Source organism: Bufo gargarizans, chromosome 2 (assembly GCF_014858855.1).
Source record: "Bufo gargarizans isolate SCDJY-AF-19 chromosome 2, ASM1485885v1, whole genome shotgun sequence".
NCBI classification, from domain to species: domain Eukaryota; kingdom Metazoa; phylum Chordata; class Amphibia; order Anura; family Bufonidae; genus Bufo; species Bufo gargarizans.
The window spans coordinates 190,483,612-190,499,579 of NC_058081.1; the positions used below are offsets into that span (position 1 = coordinate 190,483,612).

At 42.8% G+C, this 15,968-nt stretch overlaps 1 protein-coding gene across 6 annotated transcripts in view; it reads left to right on the forward strand.

The window, feature by feature from the left end:
• The window catches only part of HERC1 (HECT and RLD domain containing E3 ubiquitin protein ligase family member 1), a 181,712-nt gene extending 176,231 nt beyond the window's left edge, over positions 1 to 5,481 (forward strand). For all 6 annotated transcript variants that reach the window (XM_044279795.1, XM_044279796.1, XM_044279797.1 and 3 more), the window contains exons 73-79: positions 171 to 340; positions 451 to 616; positions 750 to 826; positions 1,814 to 2,066; positions 4,151 to 4,303; positions 4,480 to 4,785; positions 4,881 to 5,481. In XM_044279795.1, the coding sequence (XP_044135730.1) occupies positions 171 to 340; positions 451 to 616; positions 750 to 826; positions 1,814 to 2,066; positions 4,151 to 4,303; positions 4,480 to 4,785; positions 4,881 to 5,066 (1,311 nt within the window). In that variant the 3' untranslated portion in view covers positions 5,067 to 5,481. The remainder of the gene's footprint in view (positions 1 to 170; positions 341 to 450; positions 617 to 749; positions 827 to 1,813; positions 2,067 to 4,150; positions 4,304 to 4,479; positions 4,786 to 4,880) is intronic.
• The last annotated feature ends 10,487 nt before the right edge of the window (positions 5,482 to 15,968 follow it).

Here is a 15,968-nt window from a genome sequence, read left to right on the forward strand (position 1 = left end):
AATAAATTAACATTATTAAATTTCCCTCTGGTCCCGTGTCGCTGCTCCAATTCTCCCCACACCGGTCCCCACTGCGCTGTTTATCGTTCATGTGAGCGATAACATATTTCTTAATGTATTTGACATTTCCCTTCTGTATTAATGTGCTTTTTCTTTTGTTATCTTTACAGAGTAGTGCATCTCACTACAATGCTGGGACATGGGGTATAGTACAGGGTCAGCTTAGGCCTCTGTTGGCACCCAGAGTTTATACACTTCCCATGGTCCGATCTATTGGGAAAACAATGGTTCAAGGAAAGAACTATGGACCTCAAATTACTGTGAAGAGGATCTCCACCAGGTTTGTTCTCTATTACTACTTGTCTTCTCTTGCAGTCACCCTGAGCATCTTTCTTTTTTTCTTATGGACATTCATTCACCTTTTTTCTAATTGATCTTTTCATCTCTCAGGGGTAGAAAGTGTAAACCCATATTCGTGCAGATCGCCCGCCAGGTGGTGAAGTTGAATGCATCTGACTTGCGCCTCCCATCTCGGGCCTGGAAAGTGAAGTTGGTGGGAGAGGGTGCAGATGATGCAGGGGGAGTCTTTGATGATACAATCACTGAAATGTGCCAGGTGAGGTATTTCCTCTGAACCCAAGATATCAGCACCTTTGTTCACATCTGTAACTTTGTATATGGTATTGCACGCCTTCACATATTATATGAATCTTATCAGACATTCATATTTCCTATTGCCCTTTTAATAGGAACTTGAAACTGGAGTGGTTGATCTTCTTATTCCTTCACCTAATGCAACAGCTGAAGTGGGTTATAACAGAGACAGGTAATGCATTTACCTTCCATCACTTTGTTACTACTTTCAACCGTTTCAGAGATAGTGTGTCCTTACCCGGGCGTTGCTGGTGAGGGCCGGATACGTTCAGGGTGCCTTGCGGGAAACCTGCATGAGTAGGCACGCAATTGCAGTCAGTTTTGCTGCGATTGCTTTCTGATCATTTTATTCCGTGCGAGTGCAATGCGTTTTGCATACACGTGAGAAAAAACTAATTGTGGTACCCAGATCCAAACCTGGACTTCTTCACTGAAGTTTGGGTTTGGATTAGGTGTTCTGTAGATTTTAATATTTTCCATTATAACATGGTTATAAAATGGAAAATAATAGCATTCTTTAATACAGAATGCAAAGTGAAATGTCACTTGAGGGTTAAAAAATAATAAAAACATTACTTACCGGGATACTCTTCTTTGTTCTTCTTGAAGGACCTGCAAAAGGACATTCGCTGATGTCATCGCGCTCACCATGTGGTGAGCGTGGTGAGATCAGCGCAGGTCCTGCTGAATGAAGATAGAAGCACTTGCTTGCGGATGCTATGCGATCTTCACACGGCCCCATTCATTCTATGGGGCCTGCGTTGCGTGAAAAACGCAGAATTTAAAACATGCTGCAATTTTCACTCAATGCACAAGTGATGCGTGAAAAACATCGCTCATGTACACAGCCCCATTGAAATTAATGGGTCAGGATTCAGTGTGGGTGCAGTACGTTCACCTCATACATTGCACCCGCGTGGAATACTCGCCCGTGTGAAAGGGGCCTTAGACTAATGTTACCTGGTCATGTCAATTTTGTTTTTGCTAAAGCAAATGTACTGACTCAGGGCTCCTCTTATGTTCTAAGTTGATTTTAAAGTTTTAGCATTTATCATAGTGGCATTTTATTCTTTATTTTTCTGCATGTTTATTTGTGTTGTCTTGATGAAATATTTTATAGTGCTGCACATTTTAATGCAGTCTTTTCCTTCTTCTAAAGGTTCTTGTTTAACCCATCTGCTGGATTGGATGAGCACCTTATGCAGTTCAAGTTTCTTGGTATTCTTATGGGTGTGGCTATTCGCACAAAAAAGCCACTTGATCTGCACCTGGCCCCCCTGGTATGGAAACAGCTGTGCTGTGTCCCTCTAACCCTAGAGGACCTTGAGGAGGTTGATCTGCTGTATGTGCAGACTCTTAATAGCATTCTTCACATTGAAGACAGTGGCATCACTGAGGAGACCTTCCATGAGGTACCCTATTCCTTCCTTAGAGACACTGACTGTGACACTGATTATATTTATTAGTAGGGTTATCATATAATCACTAGCTTCTACCCACAGTCTTTATAGTGCTGCTTTATTATCATATACAAACTTGCTAAGTCTTTGCCTCAAAATCTTTTTTTAGATGCACACACCACATTGCCATGGGCTTATGTCTGTGGTGCAAAAATTTGGATATGAGTAGTGTTGAGCGAACTTCTGTTTTCAAGTTTGGCGTACAAGGTTCAGTTTTGGATTATCTAAGAATTCCATTATGGATTCTGCCACCATGGACCATAACTTATGGCCCGTGGTAGCGGAATCCGTAATGGAATTCTTAGATAACCTGAACCTTGTATGCCAAACTTGAAAACAAAAGTTTACTCATTCCTAGATATGTTAACATTTAGTGCAGTACAGTGGTGGCGCATGAAGCCATTTGGACGTGTTTATCGATGTCCAGTATTTTTCCTAACCGTACAGGTAACAAGAAAAGTTAGAAATGAGTCAAAAGTATTGGTGCATGTAGTCATGCTGGTTTGGTGCCTTTAGCTTATAAACCTATTTGTGTTCCTTCCAGTGGCGTACCTACCATATAGGCAGACCACGCAGCTGCTATTGGGCCCTTGAAGAAGGAGGGTCCGCAGTGGAGAAGTGGCCCCGGCCCCTAATTGCTCCCCTTTCTAAAGTTAAAGGACCTTTGATGATGTCATCACAGGTCCTGTAAGGGAACTGCACAGTGTAAAGTGTATTTCCCCGGTTAGAACAGTGCATCTGTCACGACCTGTGATGATATCATCTTCAACATCACAGGTCCTGCAGGATCTAGCAAAGGAACTGCACCAAAAATGGTGTAGTTCCCAGGTTTAAGGTACATTTGCCAGGACCTGTGATGACATCATCACAAGTCCTTCAACCCCTAATAGCAAGTATTAGAAGTTCACAATCAGCTCTGCATTGATCTATACAGACTGGAATGGAGTGGTGTGTGTGTATATATACAGGTGAAACTTGAAAAATTTGAATATTGTGCAAAGTTCATTTATTTCAGTAATGCAACTTTAAAAGGTGACACTAACATATGAGACTCATTACATGGAAAGTGAGATATTTCAAGCCTTTATTTGTTATAATTTGGATGATTATGGCTTACAGCTTATAAACCCCAAAGTCACAATTTTGAGGTACCCTTTGCTCAGGGGGTATGGATTAATTAGCTGACTAGAGTGAGACACTTTGAGCCTAGAATATTGAACCTTATCACAAAATAACAATTTTAAGCTGCATTACTGCAATTCCTTTTAATTTGCATTACTGAAATAAATGGACTTTTGCACGATATTCTAATTTTTTTAGTTTCACCTGTGTGTAAGTGTGTGTGTGTGTGTGTGTGTGTGTAATATATACACTGCATATATTACACAGTATTATAGATGCAATATGTACAGATATATAGTATATACAACAGTGTACTAATATGTGAGGTACAAGGTATAATAGTAGATGCAGTGTGCACAGGTGTACATAGTATATACAGCAGTGTACTGATATGTGAGGTAGGGGATATAATAGATGCAGTGTGTACAGGTATATAGTATATACAGCAGTATACTGATATGTGAGGTACAGGATATTAAAGATGAAGTGTGTACAGGTATATAGTATATACAACAGTGTACTAATATGTGAGGTACAAGGTATAATAGTAGATTCAGTGTGCACAGGTGTATATAGTATATACAGCAGTGTACTGATATGTGAGGTACAGGATATTAAAGATTAAGTGTGTACAGGTATATAGTATATACAGCAGTGTGCTGATATGTGAGGTACGGGGTATAATAGATGCAGTGTGTACAGGTATATAGTATATACAGCAGTGTGCTGATATGTGAGGTAAGGGGTATAATAGATGCAGTGTGTACAGATACATATATAGTATATACAGAAGTGGGGGCCCAATTTAGATTCTTGCTATGGGGCCCAGTGATTTCTATGTACGCCCCTGGTTCCTTCACATTAGGATCGTATAGACTGGTTTTGATGATGTTTCATTGATATTCTCATTGTAGATGATACCCCTTGATTCCTTTGTGGGTCAAAGCGCTGATGGAAAAATGGTGCCCATTATTCCTGGAGGGAATAGCATACCCCTGACCTTTTCTAATCGTAAGGAATATGTAGAGAGAGCAATCGATTACAGACTGCATGAAATGGACCGACAGGTGAGAGACGCCGAAAACTTTGCATGTTAGCTAATTTGTAATGACTTTTTACAATAGAAGCACAAGCTCCAACGCATTTTGTCTCAGTCCGTTCTACTCCTCCTATGCATCCTGCTTCAGAAAGTAGTAATGCATGCCTTATGTGAAGACTGATATGCCTCTGTTTTCAATACCAGGTGGCAGCAGTACGAGAGGGGATGTCATGGATTGTGCCAGTTCCCCTCCTTTCACTTCTCACTGCCAGACAACTAGAACAGATGGTGTGCGGGATGCCAGAGATCTCTGTGGATGTTCTGAAGAAAGTGGTGCGATACCGAGAGGTTGATGAACAACACCAGCTGGTGCAGTGGTTCTGGCAAACGCTGGAAGAATTCTCTAATGAGGAGCGAGTCTTGTTTATGAGGTTTGTTTCTGGCAGGTCTCGACTTCCAGCTAACACTGCAGACATTTCACAGCGCTTCCAGATCATGAAGGTTGATAGGGTAAGTATACCTCTTAGTAATTTATACAAATAGCTGAAATATTTTTGGGACATTTTAACTCACAGATTCACCATTGACTTCTCTTCCATCTACAGCCTCACGATAGTCTGCCTACCTCACAGACATGCTTTTTTCAACTCCGACTCCCTCCATATTCAAGTCAGCCAATGATGGCCGAACGCCTGCGCTATGCAATCAACAACTGCCGATCCATTGACATGGACAATTATATGTTATCTCGTAACGTGGATAATACTGAAGGATCAGATACAGACTACTGAGTTCCAGATTTGAATATCCGCTCTCCAGAAGTGAAGGCGTGAAGTTCCACCAGGCATTTTATAACACCTGCAATTGTTTTTTCTTTTAATAACAGAGAAAACTTATTTTAATGTAATTTCTCCCTGGGTCATTGTAAATTAAGGTAAAGTGAACTGACCCTTCCCTCTCTCGCTGAATAGAAGTTGCATGGAGAGCAGATTTTCTGTTGAGGGACAGGGTAAGTGGCCAACGGACATGGTAAGGTTTTCCAGATGTCCCTGGTCAGTGCTGTACTTGAATATTGTACATTGGTGCACTTATTGTTCACCCTCAAGAACTGTTTTACATGCTTATTCCTATTTATTTTATTTTAATTTGGAAGTTGCCTGTGCAGGATTAGTTATGCAGGAAAAAATAAAAATAAACCCAACAGAAGGATTGTGTGGTTCTTATTGTGTGGATTTCCTTTTGATTGTTGTGTTTGTATTGTGTGTGACTTCCACACATGACTAACCCAAGGCATCACAAAGTACATGGATTTAATAATCATACAAATATTGGAGAAGATTAATTTTACATTTAATGACTAAGTCCCTTCCAGCTCCCTAGTACAGAGTCGCACTAGCTCTGTGTTCTGCCATGCTAACTGCATTAGGTGCTGTATGTACGGAACTATTTACCCCTAGAAGCAATGCTTTAAGGAGAGAATTTCTGCGTGCATCTAGCATCCAGTGGAGTTTGCAATTGTTTTATTCATAAGAAAAACCTCAGTATGCTTCCAAATGACAACACGTATTCTAACAACAGTTCTGCAGTGCCAAGTGCAATATATTACTCAAAGGGGTTGTCACACGAAAAATATTCTACATTTTTCAAAACAGCACCTGGATCCGAGTACTTTTTTAATAGCATGTAATTAAACAACTATTATATCTACAGAGTTATTCAATGAAATTAATCTGTATAGCTCCACCTGCTGTACGCACATGCTCAGTTCCATTCTTTAGCTGCAGCAGAAGGGCACACCCTCTAACAAAGGACACTCCTAATGAGTTGCCAGCTTGAAATAAATCTAGGAGAGCAACAAATGTGAGATCTCTGGATCTATGTGCAGTACAGGGCTGGTTCTAGCTTTGTAAGGCTACTTTCACACTGGTGCTTTGGTTTCCGTTTGTGAGATCCATTCAGGGATCTCACAAGCGGTCCAAAACGGATTAGCTTTTCCCTTAAAGGGAACCTGTCACAGGGATTTTGTGTATAGAGCTGAGGACATGGGTTGCTAGATGGCCGCTAGCACATCCGCAATACCCAGTCCCCATAGCTCTGTGTGCTTTTATTGTGTAAAAAAAACGATTTGATACATATGCAAATAAACCTGAGATGAGTCCTGTATGTGAGATGAGTCAAGGACAGGACTCGTCTCAGGTTAATTTGCATATGTATCAAATCAGTTTTTTTACACAATAAAAGCACACAGAGCTATGGGGACTGGGTATTGCGGATGTGCTAGCGGCCATCTAGCAACCCATGTCCTCAGCTTTATACACAAAATCCCGGTGACAGGTTCCCTTTAATGCATTCTGAATGGATAAGGATCCGCTCAGAATGCATCAGTTTTTGCTCCGTTCGGCCTCCATTTCTCTTTGGATACGGACACCAAAATGTTGCTTGCAGTGTTTTGGTATCCGTCTGACGAAACTGAGCCAAACGGATCCGTCCTGACACACAATGTAAGTCAATGGGGACGGATCCGTTTTCACTGACACAATATGGCAGATCTATGGCTATGTTAAAGATAATACAAACGGATTTGTATGCGGTTGTATTATCTGAACGGATGCGTTTCTGCAGTTCTATGACGGATCCGCACCAAAGGCAAGTGTGAAAGTAGCCTTAGAAAGAGATCGTAATGTGCTATATAATGTCTAATGTAAAGAATGAAAATCAATCATGACCCTTCCTTCCGAGAGCCTTTTTTTTATTTTTTTTCTGTTGACATAATAAGAGCTTGTTTTTTGAAGGATAAGTTACACTTTCTAATGGCACACGATATAGTGGGAAGCTGGAAAAAATTCCAAATGGGGTGGAACTGGAAAAAACACAACTGTGCCATAGTTTTATGGGGTTTGTTTTTTGACCTATTACCTTCAGTCTCTGGTTCAGTACGATTACAGCAATACCACATTTATTTATAGTTTTTCTTGTGTTTTAATACTTGAAGAAAATAAAAACTTTGAAAAAAAATTTTTTCTTTGCATGGCTATATTCTGACCCCATACCTTTTTTGTTTTTGTTTTGTATTTTTTTGCCTATAGAGCACTGTGAAGACTTTTTTTTTTTTTTTTTTTTTTTACAGGGCAATCATTAGTTTTACTGATATCATTTTGGAGTATGTATAACTTTGATTACTTTATATTCAATTTTATTGAAAGGTGAAGCAATGAAAAAACTGTTTAATCGCCCTTTTTTATGTTTATATTTTAATAGTATGGGCATTTTGGGACATGGTGTGCTCGTAATGTTTTTTTTTAATATGGGGAAAGGGGGTTATTTAAATGTTTATTTTTCTTTTAATATTAAAAAAAATATATATTTTATTTATTTTTTAGGGACATACGGTTGCCTGATCGCTTCTCTCATAGAATGCAATTAATTACCATTTAGTCTGTAGGAGAATCAGTATGCCATAGGTTAAATGTGTGTGATCACAGACATTGCCTCCGGGTTTCGGCTATGTTGGGCACCATGTTTACATACCCAACTTCCACTGTACATGTATGTTGGAGGTCAGGCAGGGTCGTCCAGCATTGAGGATTTTATGTTTCAAATGATTTTATTTGAGGTTAAGAAAGATTAACCCCTTCAGGACACTGCCATTTTTCAACTTAAAGGGGCTCTGCAGTTTGTTTAAACTGATTATCTATCCTCTGGATAGATCATCAGCATCTAATCGGCACGGGTCCGACCCCGGGACCCCCGCCGATCAGCTGTTCGAGAAGGCAGCGGCGCTTAAGAAGCGCCGCGGCCTTCTCACTGTTTACCGCTGGCCCAGTGACGTCACGATTAGTATCAACTTGCCTCAGCAGGACTAAGCTCCATTGAAGTGAACAGAGCTAACGTTCTTTACATTTTTGGGGGGGATAACTTTATTTTTATATATTTTATTTGTTTTCACTTTATTTTTTGTCCCACTTTGGGACTTTAACTTTTGGGGGTCTGATCCCCTTTACAATGCATTCCAATACTTCTGTATTGGAATGCATTGGCTGTATGTGTAATACAATGTGTATTACTCATACAGGGGGCTGGATCTCACAGGCTCTCCACCGGAAGGCAGCCCAGATGCCTAAGGAAGGCATCGGGCTGCCTTCCATGCCATTGGGTCCCCGTCACAGCAGAACGGGGTCCCGATGGCAGCTCTGATCCCCACCCGACATCGCACGTGCCGTGGTCAGCGCTGACCGCGGCACATGAAGGGTTAATGCACCAGCATCGGTGATTTCACCGATGCTGGCGCATGCAGCAGGGGTCCCGTTATCGGTGACTGCCGGACCCCTGCAGCTCCTGTACCCGCCCGATCCCCATGAAGTACATGTACGTCATGGGTCTTTAAAGGGATTCTGTAATTAGATTTTAGCCCTATAAGCTAAACATATGCCCATGTCCGTACTAATAACATGAATCCTAAGCTGGCCTTATTAAACCTGCTTGTGGCTCTATTAGCCCCAAAAACAGGTTTGTATAACCTGTCAATCACCTGACATAAAAACAGGTTTGTTTAACTTGTCAATCAGCTGAGCCTAGTGCGCAGGCGCCGGATCTGGCAGAGGGACGGGAGGATTGCGGATGCAGCGCTGAGGTGAGGAAGGCAGCACTGTAGACAGGGAGGGTGGCGATTAAGACTGGGAAGGAGGCGCTGGGCACCCTGTATTAACGGACGTCCCCTTGGGCACCTTAGGTAGGTGATTGACAGGTTATACAAACCAGTTTTTTGAGCTAATAGAGCCACAAGCAGGTTTATTAAGGCCAGTTTAGGATTAATGTTATTAGTACAGACATGGGCATATGTTTAGCTTATAGGACTAAAATCTCATGACAGAATCCCTTTAAGTCCCGCAAATAAATGACATACATGTACGTCATGGGTCCTTAACATACATTTTACCAAAAACATTAACATAGGTAAGAAATATTTATGACACATCTCGTTATATTTCCAATGCAAACCAATATATTAAGATATCAAAAAGTCCCTTCGTCAACCTCCCGACGTCTGTCTGTTTTTTAAGGGGGGAAAGGGTGGGTATGGAAAGAAAAGTGGTGTAATAACAGTATCCAAATTCTCCGTGAACAGCGGAGCAAAGAAAACGTAACATTAGCCCAACTTACGAATTTCCTTCGTCCTCAGTACATGTAAGATCTAGATATACATGCGGTGTGCAGGGACCCCATTGAGTACTCAGATTAAATCAGATTTCTGATATAGGCAGTTCATTTGTCAGGATACGTGTCTGGTACAAGATGGTGAGCTGGAAACATTCCTGAATAACCTGGAGGGGCAGTATGTCTATAAAACTCTCCCAGCATGCAAAAAAATTGTTTCACGTGGGTCTACTTTTTTGAAGATGCCTCTACCCAATCCATCTTCAATAAGAAGGAAAGTTTTTCAAGGAATAATCTAAATGGCGGGGTGTAGGATTGATCCATGTATTGAGGATGGTCTTGACCCCCTGCTGCTGCTATTAAACATACGTTTCCGGCTGCCAGGGGTGCACCATGTTATGGTTGGGTCAATCTATCCAAAAATGGCCCATATAGGGTCTAAAGGTGCTGCTGACATTAAATGGGTGGTGGTGGTAAATGTGTGTATTCTGCCCCAAAAGGATTGTATCACCGGGCATAACCACAAGCAATGTAAAATATCTGCTCCTACCTCTGCACAACGGAAGCAGCTATCCAAATCAAAGACGCCCATACGATGGCCCCGTACTGGAGATGTATATGCCCGATGATAAATCTGCAGGGTCATCTCCCGGTAACGCCTGGACAATAAATAGCGGAGGTTACGTTCCAGGGCTTGATACATAGTGGACATTGTCAGTTGTGGGATGTCGCTGAGCCATTTAGTTATTGCCCATTGCCCCTGGCTATAGTCTAATGGGCTATTTAGAAATTTGTAATAACTGGTGGTATGTCCCCTTAAGGTGGGAGTATGTTTAAGGGAGGAATGTAAAGCCAGACTCCATTCTCGAGGGGTTAGGTTGGGTACCACCTTCTGGAGATAGCTGCTGGCTTGTAGGTAAGGGGGAAAAAAATGAATTTAATGGTGGGGTATTTAGTTTTGAGAGTTTCAAAAGACAGAATCTTATGTGTGGCGTGATCCACCAGGTGGCTGAGCAGGGTTATTCCTCCCTTTATACCATTCATAAAAATCTCTATGTGGTGACCCCATTTGGAAATGTGGATTGGCCAAGAGGGTCATATGTAATGAGTTGTAAGGGTGTAAATTCTTGAAGAGTCTCATTTTTTTGCCATGCCCGCCAGGTCGACATTATTAAAATGTTTTCCCTGGCTCGTTCTGGAATCTGTCCCATTGGGGTATGGAGAAGGTTAGGGAGGGCTAGTCCGGGTATAAAGGCATGTTCCTGACCCCTATTTGAGAACAGACGTGTGGTGTATCCAGTCTATAGTACATCTCATAAGAGCTGCGATATTGTAAGTCCTTATGTTAGGAAAATTCAACCCCCCATTCAATCTAGGCTGTTGTAGTACAATATAAGGTATCCTGGGGCGGCGACCCTGCCAAATGAATGTACAGTATAGATAGTTAATTATCTTCTCATCCTTAGGGCGTAAGTATATAGGTAATGTAAAAGGTATAACAGGCGGGGGAATTACACCATTTTGAGAAGGTTGCGCCCGCCCCATATACAGTCAGGTACATAAATATTGGGACAACGACACAATTCTAACATTTTTGGCTCTATACACCACTACAATGGATTTGAAATGAAACGAACAAGATGTGCTTTAACTGCAGACTGTCAGCTTTAATTTAAGGGTATTTACATCCAAATCAGGTGAACGGTGTAGGAATTAAAACAGTTTGCATATCATCTGCAAATGCGGCCAGAGCGACTGAAGTATGATTATGTTGTGTGGAGTGGCTGTAAGTGATGTAAGAGGGGATCCAAAGAGATGTTAAAAAGTGAAGGAGAGAGAGCCCTGCCTAGTGCCCTAGCCATTTAATGTAAGCGTAGTGTGGACATCTGATTGGAGATGGCAGACAAAATCAGAAAATACCATGCCAAATCCTCTGTGGAATAGAGAAGCATTCAGAAAAGGCCATGACACTTTATCAATCGCCTTTTCGGCATCTAGACCTAATAATAGTGGGGGGGGCAATTACCGTACCGTCTCCTGTCTTAAGGGTGGTGGCTACAGCTGCCCTGATGTTTTTGACAGATTGTCTAAATTTAATGAAACCTCTTTGTGTGGGGTGTATAATGTGCTGTAGGCGGTCTTGTAATCTAATTGATAGGATTTTTGCCAGAAATTTGTAATCACTATTCAGAAGGGGTATGGGTCTCTAAGACTGTGGCAGTGTCACGTCTTGTTTGGGAAGCAATATTGTTCTAGAGTCTAGGAATAGATCCACTGCCGCATGGTCTTTGTATATGGCTTTGTTAGTATAGGGATGATCTCAGGATTAGGCATTTTATAATATTCGTTAGAGTCCGTCAGGGCCAGGGGCTTTGTTGTTGGGCGAGGAGGAAATCACATTTTGCACCTCAACCTATGTAATATTCGCGTCTAGGACTGATTGCTGTTACTCCGTAAGAATAGAAAGATCCAAAGACTCGAGGAAGATGGTTATTTTGTCTGGATCTGTTGGAGTGGCCCTGTATAAATCCTCGTAGTAAGAGTGAAATGTGTCTCTGATCTTTCCTATCTCAGTAGTGATACCCCGAGAGACTGGGTCGTGTATGGAGTGAATGTGGGTATGTTTAGTGCGGTTTTGGGTCAGGCGCGCCAGGAGATGTCTCGGTTTGTTTGCCTCCCCTATAGTATTTATTCTGATCCAGTCGGGTCAGCCAAATTGCCTAACTCTGGACAAAAGATTCTAATATCTGCTTAGTTTCTTCATATACTTGTTTGGTGTGGGAGGAAGGAGAATGAGTATATGACTGTTGGGATATAAGCAGATTTTTATGTAAAGAAGAGAACTTTTAGGCCATCTTTTTGCATTTCAATCGAATGTAGTTGATGATTTGTCCTCTAAGGACTGCCTTTGAGGTTGCCCATAGGGAGTGGAAGGTTATCTAGGTGTTTAATATTATCATCCACAAAATTGGCCCAGTGTATTTTAAGGTAGTCCTTAAATTCATCCGCTTTGTATAGATATGTATCTAGTTTTAGCCTAGTTTTAATTTGTGATTCTAGGGCTTGTATAGTCATAGTGATAGGCGCATGATCTGAAATCGCAATTGCCATAATTGATGTGTCGTGAATAGTGTGGAAAAAGGAAGATGAGATTAATAAATGGTCAAGTCTTGAAAAACTAGCGTATGCTACCGAGTAGAAGGTATATTCTTGGGAGGTGGTGTGATGAAGTCTCCATGGGTCACATAGTGAGACCGCTTCCATTAAATTGGTGAGCTCTCTGGAGGATGGTCTAAGTGGCGCTTGTGGAGCAGCTAGGTACAGCTAGGTAGGAGAAGGGCCTGGAGCCTGGCAAAAATAAATAAAAAATCTGTGTTCGTTTGGTTAGGGGCATATATATTTGAGTGTATGGCTTCCCCGCTATTTGTATTTGGAGCAGTATATATCTGCCCCCTTTATCCTTCAGTGTCTCCTCTTTTGACACCCCCCAATCCTCTACTAAATAGTATGGCCACCCCCCCTGGCTTTAGACGTGTAATCCGATGAATGACATCCATCAAGCCAGGTCGCCCGTAGGTCCCTATTGGACCCTCGCTTCCAGTGTGTTTCTTGTAAGAATATTATATCCAGTTTTAGGTGTGTAAGGACCTTTTTTTGTTTGACTAGGTTGTTGAGACCCGCTACGTTCCAAGATATATTATTTTTAGTGTAGAGGGGGTGTGATAGTCCCCCGTGTCATGAGATGTCTGTGATGTCATTTGATCTTGTCGTTGTGGCATATAGAGTCAAGAATTGCATCATGACTAACCATTCCCCGTCATCCCAGCAGCGACAGAGAACAGAATGGTGAAACCGAGGTGGAGTACTCAGGGGCCAAGTTCCTGGAGGAGGAAAACAAGAGATGATGAGTGGGCAATAATAGAACCATACATACATACAAAAAAAACATGGAAACAATTGCATATTAGTGCAAACAAAGGTGGGTCTCAATGTAAATGAAAGTGTCCCACAGATTAGTACTGCGGGGGCTGTGAGACCCCCATGTTGCCCACAATGGTGAGATAATGGGTATAGAAAGTTATATGGTACCCTCCCATTATGGTGGTACAGGCTTCAATTCTCTGTATCAAGGCGGAAGTGGCGTCGCGCGGATCTTCGAAGATTAGTTGCCTGCCATTCTCCAGTACTCATAGTTTTGCCGGATAAAGTAGCTGGAATTGGATCGCCCTGTCGTAGAGACTTTGACATATTGGGGTAAATGCTCTCTGTTTCTGGGAGACCGATGCAGAAAAATCTTGGAAGAGCAAGATGTTGTGTCCTCTTATTTTCAGGGTACGTTGGCGTCAGGACGGTAAGATCTGTTCTTTTATCGTCCAGTTCCAGTACTTTGCCATGACTGGACGGGGTCTTGGGTTGTCCATTCCAGCCGGTTTGGGCGGTCCAATTCTGTGTACCCGGTCAATATGAAGTTTATCAGTCGACATCTCCAGGCCCAACGCCGCGGTCATGTCCACTGCAAGATATGTGAGTAGATCGTCCCCAGTAACACTCTCCGGGATGCCTATAAATCTTAGGTTGTTGCGACGATCCTGATTTTCCAGGTCCTATAGTTTAGCGGTTCGAGACGACTCTGCGTCTCTGCATTGTTGTACGGTGTGTTCCAGTTTGGAGATGGATACCTCCTGCGCTACACATTTATTCTCTACTTCTGAGATTCTTTGAGAGTTTGTCGTAATTAATTGTAATGCGGAGTTAATAGAGGAATGGAGTATCTCCAGTCTTTTATCAAAAAGAGGTAGACTTCTTGCGTCACGGTAGAAGCCTGGTTACAATCCTCCACCGGGGAATGCGAAGTGTCGTATCTAGGGGAGAGGTTAGGTGGCGTGATGTCACCATCTGTAATAAGTTCAGACGAGAAGAGCATATCGGAGGCTGAGTGAGATGGACCTTGGGTAGTTTCGGGTGTTTTTTTTGTACTTTGCCCGTAGATTTCGACATTTTAGTTGAAATATCAGTGGGGGTTATGGCCGGTTGCACTTGAGAAGTATTACGTGGTGTTTTATAAGAGTTCTTGGCCATAAATTTGTCCATAATCACTTTCAAGTTGGAACCTAAATAACGATTGAATTACGATAGATGTTTGGGAGGGTAATCCCTGTAAGTTATTTATTCCATTAGAGAGAAAGCTAAATTGGCCATAAAAAGGTGTAACAGCATTGGTGCTGGTATTAGGCGATTTCTCGAATGCCCTGCGGATCACTGCCGCGAACTCCGGGACAAATCTGTCGCCCTACAAGCCAAACCAGCACATGGGGTTCAGCATCTCTTTGGTGGCGTGCCTGCGCCCAATTAGTCGTTAATGTCTGTTAGTCATTTGGCTGGTGAGGAGAGTGCCGTTAAAAAGCGGTCACACTGGGCTTCCCGCCCCCGGCAGTCCAATGAGAGTAGTTTAGTAGCGCACTATGTAGCCTTAAAAATTGGGTCGTTGGCCCTTTAAAACATCAAAATAGAAATGCAGAACTCCGGGTGTTTTGTAGAGTTCCTTATATAAACATTAAGGCAGAGCCTTCCCCTGTGCACTGGGATGTCCGGAGGTATAGCTGAGTATATGGGACCAGGGTAATGGAGTGTTTCAGGTGCACCCCTTATCAGAGGTTGAAGACGGGGGCCACCAAGATGGCCGACCGCCTCTGAAGCACAAGTTCTGCGGCAGAGCCGGTCGCTGCAGGCCCAGTAAGTGTAGCTGTAAGGACAACGGATCGCCCAACTCACCAGGTCCTGACTTTCGGTTTCGGGCAGATCACTATTTCACCCTCCGCGTCCCGACTCGGCCGGCAATCAAGATGGAAATTGAAGTCGTAGATGCAGTGTCTTTGCCAGGCCGCAATGGATGTATTCTGCCGCTCTGCGCGGCTCCAGTCCTCAGCGTGTCCGGTCCTCAGAACTGGGCTTCGAGGGTGGCATTCACCCGACAGCCGGCTCGAAGATGTCCTACTCGTGAGTAGGGTTCAGGGCAGCTTCAGATTGCCTGCCGGTCTGTGTTCCAAGCCGCAGTTTCTCACCCGGCATAGGCCGCAACCGCATATAAAGCGTCCACAATGCTGTACCGGGCTCAGATTCAGGCCAATGTGATGATATATCCTGTAGAAAAGGGGCCATTTAAAGTGTAGATGGCGATAGATTTTATCTTTCTAACCAGAGCTCTCAGCCTGCGCATCTGCTTCCCTCGGCATCCAGCTCCGCACCCCGCTTTGAGGATTTTAAACAGACGCCTGCTTGCTTCCTGTTGCTTTATTCTGAGATATTCTGGTCCCCATCCTGAGAACTTCCAGATGGATAGAGTAACATGCGCTGCTGCAGCCAATGACTAGCCCTAGTGGGGATATGTGCTGGGTCTGTATGGAAGTTTTCAGGACAGGGACTGGAAGACCACTGAAGGCAGCCAGGGAGCTGGAACTGAGTGGCAAGAGCAAAAGCCCCAAAGCTGGACAACCTTTTTAAGGTATGTTCACACATTGTGGTCATACTGTTTATTTTGC